The 12,874-nt window shown below is 42.7% G+C and overlaps 2 protein-coding genes across 2 annotated transcripts in view; one reads left to right on the top strand and one right to left on the bottom strand.

Annotated features, from left to right (window-relative positions):
* Positions 1 to 1,029: 1,029 nt before the first annotated feature.
* On the top strand, positions 1,030 to 5,516 carry LOC122413406 (uncharacterized). The gene is made up of 4 exons (XM_043423724.1): positions 1,030 to 1,579; positions 2,084 to 2,311; positions 2,979 to 3,204; positions 3,923 to 5,516. The coding sequence occupies exons 1-4, from the start codon at positions 1,507 to 1,509 to the stop codon at positions 4,458 to 4,460; spliced, it is 1,065 nt and encodes a 354-aa protein (XP_043279659.1). The 5' UTR covers positions 1,030 to 1,506; the 3' UTR covers positions 4,461 to 5,516.
* The window catches only part of LOC122413405 (uncharacterized), a 29,006-nt gene continuing 21,502 nt past the window's right edge, over positions 5,371 to 12,874 (bottom strand). The window contains exons 3-6 of the mRNA XM_043423723.1: positions 10,235 to 10,471; positions 9,137 to 10,083; positions 8,244 to 8,526; positions 5,371 to 7,997 (exon numbers count right to left, since the gene is read on the bottom strand). Of these exons, the coding sequence (XP_043279658.1) occupies positions 7,804 to 7,997; positions 8,244 to 8,526; positions 9,137 to 10,083; positions 10,235 to 10,471 (1,661 nt within the window). The 3' untranslated portion in view covers positions 5,371 to 7,803. The remainder of the gene's footprint in view (positions 7,998 to 8,243; positions 8,527 to 9,136; positions 10,084 to 10,234; positions 10,472 to 12,874) is intronic.

A 12,874-nucleotide genomic window follows, 5' to 3' on the forward strand; every position in this document is an offset into this window, starting at 1 on the left:
TTAGGACGAATGCGGTGATCGGAGAATTTAGCCACGCGGACGCGGACGCGTCGAGACCAGGATAGTGCGCGGCGCGGCAACGTCGGATGGGGAAAGTGGGTTGAACACACTGTCAAAGATGCTGTCCAAAGATAATAACGAAAATGTTCTCGAAATAAGAGCTCGCCGATGGGAGACAATTGTCAAGGATCATGAAGGACTGTCAACGAGAGCACGAAAACAATTGACCCAAATATTGTTTACGTATCGATGAAGATTAATTAAATCGAGGCAGCGTCGTGTTCACTCGTTGCGATGACAGTGCAAGCTTTGGCAACGTTGCCACACCTCGAATTCGCGAAATTCAAAGCCAAATTTGCGACAACCCGAGGTCGCGACCAGCCAATGGCCGCTCGTTTCTCGTTATTTCCCATTCCAAATTATCGTCATCGACCTGCAACTGACATTTCGTCCTCTGCACATATAAACGGCGAGCATTTTCAATAGAATTTTTCATGTGCAGATTGCCAAATGATCGAGAGATCGTTGCTTCAAGGATTCTCCATTGTTTTTCCCCGTGAAATCCCTCAGTGGAATAGCAGCGACGCGAAAGCTGGAAATCCCGGGGGTTTTTTGTTCGAGAATCCGAAAATAATGAGCCCCCGTGAAATGGTTCATGACTCCCGACCACAGAGCGTCTAAATATCGGTAAAAAACTCGGAATATATCGATAGACGAAGCCGAGAATGAAGAGCGAGCGTGGAAGAGCCGAAGAGACAGTGCGATGGGGCCGTTGGTTCGGAAACATAGGTCCCTATAGCCGATGGTACCGGGATCTCGAGAAGGGGGTCACCCGGTCACCCAGATGAGGTTCCTTGCCCGCGCCGTAGTCTCGGCAAGCGCGCGACCCACACACAAATACGCACGTTGTAGAAGGGAGAGAGAGCAAAGAGGGGTGAGAAGAGGAAGAGAATCTACGTCATGATCCTCCGACGATTGTGGGGGCCCCACCGTCTTGTTTCTTGACCAATCGCACCATGGAAGTATTCAGGGGCTTTTATGCTTCGGGCTGCGATCCATTTTATTCTGTATATGTGAGAAGCGTGCTCTCGCGGGACCCGGGCATCGAGCCAGATTTAAGCTTGTTCCTTGACCGTCAGGATCTTCTCTTTTCTCTCCGCGGTTCTCCTCATTTTTCGTTTGACAGTTCTGTCAGTGTTAACCACCGCGTCGGGACCGCAGCTCCATCGCGGATTTTTCCATCAATTTTCGTTCGTTTTTTAGTCCTGCCCATCGGGCCAAGTCTTCGAGTCCCACATAACCAAATATCGTTTTTATTCTTCGCTTCATTCGGAGTTTAAGCACTTTCGCAGCGACACACCTTTGAGAATATTAATTATCGTTTTTATCCGTACGCTCGTTCTGCTCATGCGTCGCGACGCTTTGTTCAGGCTTTTTTAAGCTCCGTCCGAGTTGTAAATACCGTTTTTGCTCTTCTCTTTCGACACGTGACTACTCGAAACTACGATGAACGTGACTGTGAGATTTTTTTTGGTACTCACACTCGCTGCTGCTGCCGTCTCCTCCGCTGGGATACTCGGTGAGATGAGATCCTTTGTGAAGCCTCCCTGTGTGCACCGACAAACCCCCCGTCACTCGTTCTCACCTCACATTTTTAATCCCAGTTTCCTCTAATCTCATTTTTCGGCTTCGATACCTTCCGTTCATGGGCGCGACGAGTCTCGGTCCGGTTTTGCGCTTTTTTCAAAATGCCCACGTGCCACTGGGTGATCCATTGACTATAAGAAAGTGAATTCGTTCACACTTTTTTGTGCAGTGCTATCATTATTTTTAACTGATTCGTTCACTCCGGGGAAGAAAACGAAGTTTGTTTCTCATCAAACGTCAATAACGCTGGCAACTGCTTTTAATTTTTCACTAAAATCTACAATTTTGCCAAATTAATATTTGAGGAATTCATTCTGTTGGGTGGATGTGAATACTTGAGAGAATTTTCCTTCATTTTTTCATATTCGAAGCAAACTTGGAACACAGACCCTAAAAAATCTTTGTTTCTTTCTTCCATGAACGACACCAATGGTAGAAACACTTTTATCTTGGGACCTTCCCGAAGCCGAGGAAAGATCGGCTGCGCCTCAATCGAAATGTCTCTGCCAATCATCCGGCTGCTTGTGCTGCGTTGATTTCAATTTGACTTCGGCCATCAGCCTCGGGGGCCCGGCCTGCATCAATATCAAACAGAAGGAACAAAACGTCTCGCTGAACGTCAGCTACGGGGAAAATCCGGTTCACAACGCTACCATTAAAATTGGTCAGTGAAAAGATTGCTTGGATTTATCGAGGACGTTGCTATTTTCGAAAAATCTCGTTAATATTTTACTTTCGTTACCTTTTTAAACGTTTCCTCCGATCGAAAACAATCAAGACTTCGAATCGTAAATTATTTTGAAAAAACGATGAAACTGGAATTGCCATTCGCTCGGGTCATCGAGTGACATTGATTTGGACGAATTCTTGGTCTCGTAATCGGCCGCAATTTCGATGGAATTCGGTTTATTACGAGTTGCTGCTTTCCACTTACGACTTTTCGAAGTTTATCCTGTCGCGATAAACCGCTGAGCAGAAAGTAGAGAATCGGGATTGCGGATTGAAAAAAAAACATGTCAAAATAACAATTCGAAAAGCCTGAATAAAAAAAGGTCTAAGTGGCACGCGTGAAAGTTGTTTTCATCGAAATACAATCGTTCGTTTCGCTATTTTACTTTCGGAATTTCTTTTTACACGCTCTCGTGCATGATCCCTCGGTCACACAAAGGAGGATCAACGAGTCGGAGAAATAAAAGTGAAACACTTTCGGCTCGGTGTATCGGAGAAATTTTATTGACATGTTCGCGTATTTTTAAGCGCTTTTGCCTCGTTTTTTCTTTCTTCTCTCTTTGCTTTGTTTTTCTTGATTTGATTTTGACGAACGAATGCAGAGAACGCGGCGAACAAACCAACGTGCATGAGTCTCCTGCCGTCCGGGGATGGCCTCTTCGTCAATCTGGTGCAGCTTTGCGCTAAATTCACATCCATTAGTCGCTCCGATCAGGGTCACAACGGTTGTCTCGTTATCGAACCGACTCTCGTGAGCACAATACAAGCGACGTACAACGTTGGATGCTTCAATTTCAATCAAGGAGTTCGACAAATTGAAATTGCCACGTGAGTTTCCGAGCATCATTCTTTCAAGCTCATCGGCACTCGACGGAAATTCCACTTTGATGGAAGCCCAACGTTCGTTTCTGCCTTTCGGCCACAAGAATTTACATTTTTTCCAATACGAAATGCTCAACCGAATAAACTAAATTTTATTGAGCATTTTTGGGATCCAGTTTGTTCAACTAATGTGAAAACGAGTCGGCACTTAAGGTAGTTCGATAGCTAAGTGCCTTATAAAAAATAGGGCGCAGCCCTCTCCCTGTGTGGTCAGTATTCGTTGTGAAATATCTTCCAAAAATCATTCAAATTAGCGTTAATGATTAGTTTTAAAATATATGGTTACGATATTTTACCAATTTCACAATGATTTTGGAATTTTTGTATTTCATCTTTTGCCTACGTCCCTGTTACACAACTTCATGCCGTATTTCTCATACGATTTTTATTGCAATAATTTTTTTCTCAAAAACTAGACGGCACATGATGTTTTTTTTATAAATTTTTTATTCAAAAGTTCTCGAGTTATTTCGATGCACATTTATCGTTTGAGGATTGGAACAACTTTTTTTAAAACCGCTTCGTTAGATTTTTCTTCGCGACCATACACTTGTTTAAAAATTTCCGTAAGAAATCGAGTTTCGTTACTGAACACGCTTAATTCGAATGCAGAAAAACAGGGATAATAAAATTCGTCTTCTCCTGTTTATACGCCCGAATGCAGAGTTCCTGAAGCAACGGATTCCCCAGCTGCGGAGGAGGACGAGGAGGAAGAAGTGGGTCTGAACACCGAGGAGTTAATAGCCGCCGTATCGGCGAGCGCGGAGAAAGGAATAGCTCTGTTTTCTCAATGGCTGGGTTTGAATATCGGACCGAAAGCAAACGTGACAGCGACGAAGGAACAAGCGGGTGGCCAGAGCAGCAGGACCGAGGAGGAGACGAGCGTGGAGAACGGGACGTCGCGGATGTCTCGAGGAATGTCGACGAACGATGCTCAGAGGGAAAGGAGCGAGGAGAGATTTCGACAACTGTTGAGCGCCCAGGACAACATAATGAAGGAGTCAGCGAGGATCGGACAGCCCTACGAGACCCAAACTAAATTCGTCTATTCGACTCCTCTCTCCGAAAGTCCCTCGAACAAAAGCAAAGATTCCGCTAGGACTTTGGACGAGAACGCAGCCAAGAGCTCGATCATCGTTCCCCGGGAATCTCGTCGCGGTGGGCGAGCCTACAATATTCATCAGCACGTTAACGAGGTCTGAAAATTTCATATGACCGCAAATAAGAACGTTGAGAGAGAGAGAGAGAGAGAGAGAGAGAGAGAGAGAGAGAGAGAGAGAGAGAGAGAGAGAGAGAGAGAGAGAGAGAGAGGAGGAAGGAGAGAGCGAGAGAGAGAGAAAATAATCACGCACGCCGTACACGTAGAGTATGCTTTTCTTTGTCCACTCTCGATGGGACTCGATGAGTAGATTTTTCACAGAGATATTTATTCACGAGTAACGGTCGGTGTTAGTCACGATCTTGTAGAAAAGATAGTGCGTGGCCTACTTTTGAGGACGCTTGAAAATTCATCACTCCAAATTTCACCGAGATCTTTATTCCTTTGATTATCACTTGACCTTCGTTTCTGCACCAACATTGGAGGCTAATGAAGCCGTTGATGGGGCTGCGGAAGTTTCTTCAGCCTCGTTTATCTCGCGTAATCGTTGTAGACAGCACCGAGGCTTCGTATGGCCGAGAATCCGAGAAACTTCGAAAAAACAAAAAACGTTATAAGGCAGCTAAGAAAGTATCCGGTTGACAGATTATTTCGATTATCGGAGCAAAACAAAATGTCCAATTTTTCGTTACAGTGACAAAAGATCGAATCTTCGAATCCAGGCTTCGTATGCAGGGAAAGATAAAATGAGACGAAACAAGAATTAAGGAGCGAGACGAGGAGTGTGCAACTGACGTAATTTATTATGATTATTCACTGAAACGTGTGTTAAATTAATATTGCACCGTCGTTTTTTGTAATACCATGGAAAACAAAAACCACCGAATTACAACGAAAATTACGATTTTTATTATTCCCACAATATTTGGGCGCTAAGTGCGTTAGCAAACGCTAGCGATAAATTAGTATCGAGGGATTCAAAAGGTGGTGAAGACGAAATAAATCAACGGAGATTAAACTGCATGCGAATAGTTTATTGATATTTATATCCGCAAATCAGAGGTCACGCGACCTCGACATTCGATATGTTTTTGGTTATTAAATCGTATTATTATAAAAATCTAAGAGCTACGCGTTATGTGAACGAATAAAAAAAAACAAATTCAATATTCCACTTGAATTTTGATTCGCACGTTATTTATTTTATGATTTTTCGTATATTCTCATACATTTATCAATTTTTTATTATTTCAGCCGAGAATTTTCTCCGAGAGTCGTTATATGCGAATGGTATTTTGAAATTTTTCAAAAAAAAATGGAATGTGCAGTACAATTTAAGCAAACGAAAATGGTGTTCGTCACCTCGATAGGACTGAACGCGTAGCACGAATGAGAATATTTTTAGTAAATTCCCAAATTTGATTTCCTTCGAATAAGCACCCTTGATATGATTACTCGTAAAAAATAGCTCGTCAAAAAATGTTCATATTTTCCAAGTTAATTATTGTTTCGCACTCGAAGCTGATGTTTTTGTTTTGTTTTTGTTTTGTTTTGTTTTTTTTTTTTTTTTAATTTTTCGTTCGGTTCGTCGTTATTGGAAGACTAAAATCTCGGAGTACGTTTGTATATCTCGTTACTCGACGCGAAAGGCGCGATGGAATATGCTTTTTCTCTTCGTTTTTATTGTCTGTCGTACATCTCTTTGGGTTGTCATGTTACGTATAAATAAATTGAATTTTACGTCGATATATTCGATCGTTCGTACCCACGGCGAACTTTGGAATATATTTCGTCATTTTATTTCAGTTTTTTTATCCTTTTTTTTTAGCCTTTCGAGTCGACCTATCACAAACCCGACGATCGGTGTGATTACGGTTTTTAGTACAAAGCGCGCGCGTTCGACACTAAAAAATCTCGTGACTATCGCTAATCTTTCTCTGTTAAAATTCGATCGACAGGCGTTAGAAACATATTTATGTATATATATATATATATATATATAATAGAAATTTACTTATGAATATTTATTAAATTTAAATATATTCATATAACATATTGACTAAAGCTAAATATCGTATATCACCGTGTGGCATTTAATTTTTTTTCTCTTCTACTCTATTTATAAATGCTTCATAAAAAAAGGTTACAAGTGGACTAGATGCTAACAACGTTTTCGTCTCAAAATATTTCTCGTTCCGTTCATTGATACTTGTTCGTTCCCTTTTTTTTCATTATTATTTTTGTAGTTATTTTTCGATGAAAAATCTTCTCACGTGTCAAATATTCGATTCCTTCTATATACGATAGTAAAATATATATTTTTGGGCTTCATCTTTGGGGTGAGCTTCGGTTAGTCTGGAGTTTATTATTTTCTTTTTGCTCGTTTTAAAAAATAATTCAATCTCTTGTTGCGGCGTGTGAGGACCTCAAACTTTGGATGCTTTCGGTAACATTCCTTTTTCCCTTCTTCCTTTATCTTCCCCGGCCGTTCGTCGTACCATTTACTTTTCGCTCATCCGCTTACGTGATATACTTATGTGAGTAGCTTATATATAGATTTTAATGTTATCAAAGTTTGCTTGCTTTACGTTTCCTTTCTGGTTTTACAGTACTCAGCTGGTTCGTTGATTCGTGACTTCTCGCTCCATCGAGGATAACACTGTTTTGACAGATTTCTGTAACTTCGATCGCGTTCTCACGTTTCTATTAATTTTGGACAATTTCGTGCTATTACGAAAGTAGAATTTGATTTTTTCAGCGTTCCTACGTTTTTTCGTACTCAAATGTTCGTAAAAAAGGTTCGTTGCTGTATAAAGTTTGCTTTCCTCGAAGAAGTTACGTCAGGAATTTAAAAATCTGACGTTTGACGTTGAGAAATTCAATGTTTCATCTTCGTCCCATCAAATTACAACGCTCCATCGACATTATTCGCTAATTTTCGTTTCTCGGACGAAACCTTGTTTCAAAAGACTGAATTTTCATGATAAAAATGTTGGAAATACCGACTGCACGATTTAAACGAGCGTCTCATCGGTGGAAGAACTTCCAGTGCTTTTTGGCACAGTATTTAACAAATTTTTCGACGAAAACAAAATCGTCATGTAGAAAAGGAAATTCGAAAAGTTTTTCTGTGATAATTCGAATGGAAGGGAAGACTGAAATTTTAGTTTCAAGAATTCCAAAATATTTCACTTCCCATCCAACATTCCAGAGGCTCGTGGCCAAAGTGAGAGAAATCCGAAAGTCGATAAACTGTTTGCAGCAATTTTGGAAGCATCCTCTTCATCGGCGCATTGAAAAATAATCCTCCGCGATTTCGGATATGCGCTCAAACGATCGTCATTATTGCCGACTCGTCAGGGGCTCGAATATTCTTTCTGAAATATTTCGAACCAGTGCAGATTCGTACGACGAATTGCGAATGACGAATAAATGAAGGAAAACAGTTATTCGACGGCCTGTCGTGGCGTCGAACCCGCCGCCGCTGGTGCCAACGTCAAACCGTCCTTCTTTTTTCTCGATACTCGACGTCCCACGTGCAGTATGACGTCACCTGCTTTGACAGCCTTAAATTCTGCAATAGCCTCGGCGTGGGTCATCCCGTGCAGAGGTTTGGAATTTATGGACAGTATTTCATCCCCTACAAAAATAAGTAATCAGTTTATTGTTCAGCTCGGAGTTGATGCCTTTCGAGAAATAAATTCGCAGCTTTTGATCGACTAGTTCAAGAAATTCTTAAGGCCAATGCTCCTCGAACAATTACAAAGTTAAAAAAGTGCAATTCTTTTCTTGCCACTAATTTTCACGCATGCATTCAAACATTTTTTAACCTTCCAAACGTTTTTTAGCCGAGCAATTTCTATCGGTTAGAAAAACAGTATTTTACCTTCTTTGACGGTGTTCAAATCAGCAGCTTGACCATTGGGAAACACGGTTTTCACGTATATCCCCATATTTCCACGGGGACTATCGGTACCACCGACGATACTGAAACCGAGTCCCTTGTGTCCGGGGCCTTTGTAAAAACGTGCGGTAAGTATCGTGAACGAGACTCCACCCTTGCCGGGTCTTGGAAGCGTGCAGAATTTCGACTCTTCCCCCTCGCCCGATTCGTCGATGTCTTCCAGCTCGGAATCGGTGTTTAAACCTTCGTCCGTTTCTTGAGCACCCTGGTACCGGCAAACGAACATTTTATTCCCAATCCAAAGCATTCTTGCACGAAATTTGAAGAAATTCTACAAAAGTTCTATTTTCCATTTGTTTTTTTTTTTATTTATTTATTTTTTCAAATATATTTTTATTGTTTATTCATAATTTTAATATTATATTTATTAATAAACACACATATTTATTGTTTTAATTATTTTAATATTTTCTAATAAATATTCTATAAAAGTCGATTCAAGGTAAAAAATTCGTTGATACGAAAATGTGTCATTGCGGATTTGATTTCAGCAAAAAAATGTCGATCATCGCTACAAAAGTGGCGATCGATTGATCGTCGATTATATTTACGATTTATGAAATTTTAGCGAAATCATTTTCATCAACTGCATTACGCAACGATAATTTCAGACTTTTAGATCCATCGAAAAATCCTTTTCATTGATGAATGCGGTGCATGCATAATCGAAAGAAAATTTGAAATGTCACTGGCATTGTGGCAACCGACGTTAATCGGCATGCGACAATAGCTTCGATATTGAATGGGCGAAGTGACTTTATCAGTGAGGCATTCGTCGAAGTGTCTTGTACAATAAAAAGTATCGAAGAACTTACGTGCCAAGCCTTCAAATTGTTTGCAGACGAGCAGGGAATGTTCGCGACGCTACGGCTGTTTATACGGCGAGAATTTTTCTTGCCAGGGCTGATATCAGCCCCGAGACTGGAGGGACCTTCGTCCAATTTATTGAGAACCCCAGCGGATCCGGTGGAGGAGCAGGAGGGCGAATAATTGGTGACTTGTCCACCGAGCTTGAACTCGTTGCTTCGTTTCCTCGGAGTGACCCTCGGTATGTGGATGTCCTCGAAGCAGGAGTCTTCGGAATCGTTGCGTGATTTTGAATTTTTATGGAAATGCATATTTTCGTAAGAGTTATCGGTTTCCCGAGTTTCCGAAATGCTTCTGGCCAAACGCCTGAGATTTTCCTCCCTCTCGTCGTGGATGGTTGACCTCTGCGAGCACCTCGAGAACTGAACGTTCTCGTAAGAATTATCGTGCCGCGAATGATCACGGTTTTCCGAATTGCTACGTCGGAGAGTGTCCCTCGCATGAGCGCAGCTGCCGTTCGCTTGGAGCCTTCCCGAAGCCCCGAAACTCATGTTCTCGTACGGCTCCTTACTCGATTCTTCCTCGATTACGTCGGAGCGTGAATCCTCCAAATTTCTTCGAGCCTCGTAAGTGAAGGCTCGGCACCCCCGCGGGTTTTCGAGCCCCTTACACTGCGGCGAATTCGGCACACTCGCCTCGGCGAGGGTCTCGAGATTCTCGTGATACGGATACGGCGGCAAGGAGGCTGGCTCGCAGCGACTCTCGTAATTAGCCGGCTCGAATTTCTGACTAGTCGACGATGACAGAGGACTCGGAACGTAAAAGTTCGAAACGTTCTCTTTCGGCGGAAACACCTCCGTCACGCTGAGCGCTTTGCGCTTGCGTATCCCTGCGTTTATCTTACTAAATTTGCTGCGTAACACGTTTTGGAAATCCGCGATCCCCTTACTGGTGCCTGAATCATACGGGGGAACGAAAAGAATGAGATTTCATTGTAAAACGTTGACGGCGGTGAGACAATGAATTTGCGGATGCTTCAAAACTCTTGAAAATCGTCGTCGAAATGATCATCGATAAATATTTCATCAACGAAAGATTTTTCTCACCGGGTAGCCTCAAAGAACTCGTTTGCAATAGTTTCTTGGGTGAAGCGCCATCGTGCGAGGATTTCGGAGCTGGTGAAGCCTCCCGGCTCGTCGGGGTTGACCTCACGGCGTGGATTACCGTCCGCCTTGAGCCGTCCTCTAGCAGAGCTTCTCGGGGTTCCGAAATCTCTTGGACGGAGCACCTTCGACGAAGTTTCCGCCATCTTTGACTGATACTCTTGTTCCACAAGTTGAGATCTGTAAAAGATATGCGAACGATGAAATGGACAATCGTTTTGGAAAGTTTCTGAATTCTACCTCGAAACGGGGGAAAAAAAGAATAATTTTCAACGATGCTGAGAGCGAAACATCGAAGCAGAATAATCAGGAAAAATTTTCAACTCAGAAACGGTGACAAGTCCTTCAAATCTTTGCTTTAAGGTATTTTTCTTAATTTGTTTTCTGTCAGACGGTTGGTATCGTGAATTCAGAATTATTCAATAGAAATGTAGTGTTGATGGAATCTCCATTCTCGTATGAATTTCACGATTTTTGAAGTCTTAATCCTTCATTAAATGTTCAATAACCTGACCTGAAATTTCGCCAACATCGCGAATTTCACGCCGGGTTCGTGAGAGGAATACCTTAACCGGAGGAAGAAAAAATCGAAGAAAAATGATGGTCGAAAAACAAATTACAATTGAGAACAGTTTCCATTCTGCAACTTCCGGTTGGTCGGTCTCGAAATTTCGTGAAATTCGTGTTAAGCGTGTTGAGTCAGCGGGCCCGAGACGAGGTTATTCCCTTATTTCGAAGGGGCGTAAAGTCGAGGCCGAGAAGTAAAAACACTTGTCGAGAGATGAGGAAACAATCGCGCCATTGTCCTCCTAATTTGCATGTCCCTGGGTCAATTGCGAGAGTATCGCGCGTGAGTTTGATATTTCGAGGCGCGCGATCGTCATCGGGACTCTGGCCGCTCGGCAGTCGAATCGGCCTTTCGTAATGAACAAAACGAGCGATATTTACAAGTTATAAATAATTAATGTTCCTAGACAGCGTCGGAGGAGCGTCATAAAGTTCGCCGCATGTCGAGGTCATCGAGTCTTGAAACACACGTGGTGAGTATCCTACGAGAACGGAGACGAGAACTTTCGACGTAACTGGAACGTTGAAAATTTCGTCATCGTTGTCTCTCTCCCCGCTTTCGCGAACTTTCCTCTTCGACGCAAAATATCAACTATAATATATTCCTTTTCTTTTTATTCGCTTTTTTATCGTCTTTTTTCTCAAATATTCTCTCACGATGTACGTTGATTTTTATAATTTCCGGTTCGTGGCCGATTCAGCGGTTTCTTCAAAGTACCGTAATCCCTAAACGCCATTGTCCACACGACACACGAGATCATCATGCAAAATAGAAACTTTCACTTTGCCACCGCGTAAAGTGCCCTTTCCACCGCGCGAATGTTCGCTTCGTTTTTTTCCGTCGTACTTTATCGGCACACTAGATCCTCCTCGTTATTTTCTTCTTCTTCTCCTCTCGTTTTTCTCCATCGAGGCATCGCTCTCCGATCGTTGCATGAATAATTTGCCTCCGCGTTCCTTCTGCGCTGCATTCCCATACCGTTGAAGAGACGCTTTTGTATTCACGCTCGAATCTTAACTCCCCATTGTTTCGTAGAAATTCCAAAATCACGTCGAGACGACTGGCTTCCGGTTGACGCTGAGGCCACACGCATCCGCCTCTTTCGGTCGCGTATCCTCGATAGCGAGAAGAAACGACGGGAGGCTTCGATCTCCCGTGAAAAGAGCGCGGATTTCGATCGGTTATTCCGCACCCTTAAATTCCCCAGTTTTTGACAGCTCGACAAATCCGCTTCGGCAAAAAAGCAAACACTCCGAAGTCAGCATCGTTTGTAAATACGATAATTCTCCTCAAATCAGTTGAACCGCCAAGAAGCTCGTCGCCGATTTCCAACGCGCCGAAAACCCCTCCCACCATCACACTTTCGGGGGCGAAAAAAAGTGTCGGTATTTCATAGCCACGTGAAATTCGTTTCTCATTTTATCCAGCATCGGAACCGAAGAAAATCGAACGTTTCTCCTCGCGATAATAATATCGAGCTAAAAACACTGCACTTTTATCAGTTTCACAGCACGAATTTCGAGAGTTTATAGCTCTCGGGGTCAATGACCATCTGCAACTCTAATCGCAACAGTTCAAAGTGAAAATAGAAGAATCCGATGATGATTGCGAGCATTATTGAGAAGAGTTGCTGACCAACCGACGGGGAAGGAAGTTTTGAAAGAACTTGGATTCGTCAGGCCTGAAGGTGAATCGAATTTAGTGTCAACTGCGGCGTCGTTTTTCCTCTTCTTATCAAGCATCGACAGACGCACGATTCAAGGGCCTTCGCAGGCGTGTTTTTATCTTTTTCCGATTTCGCCGGCACACACTCCGACATCTATTTTCGTGGGCACAAGCATACTAACTGCGATCACACACAAAAGTATTGAACGCAACCGTCACCGAGTGCGATGCCAAGTCCTCGTCGAATCCGTTTAAATCCACTGCGCGACGATCTCAGTATTCAATTTTGTTAAATTAAAAAAACAACGAAATTAGAGAAGCAGAAAGTTTGCGGCACAGTCGGTAAGCAA

The sequence above is a fragment of the Venturia canescens genome, chromosome 7 (genome assembly GCF_019457755.1).
Source record: "Venturia canescens isolate UGA chromosome 7, ASM1945775v1, whole genome shotgun sequence".
Lineage (NCBI taxonomy): Eukaryota > Metazoa > Arthropoda > Insecta > Hymenoptera > Ichneumonidae > Venturia > Venturia canescens.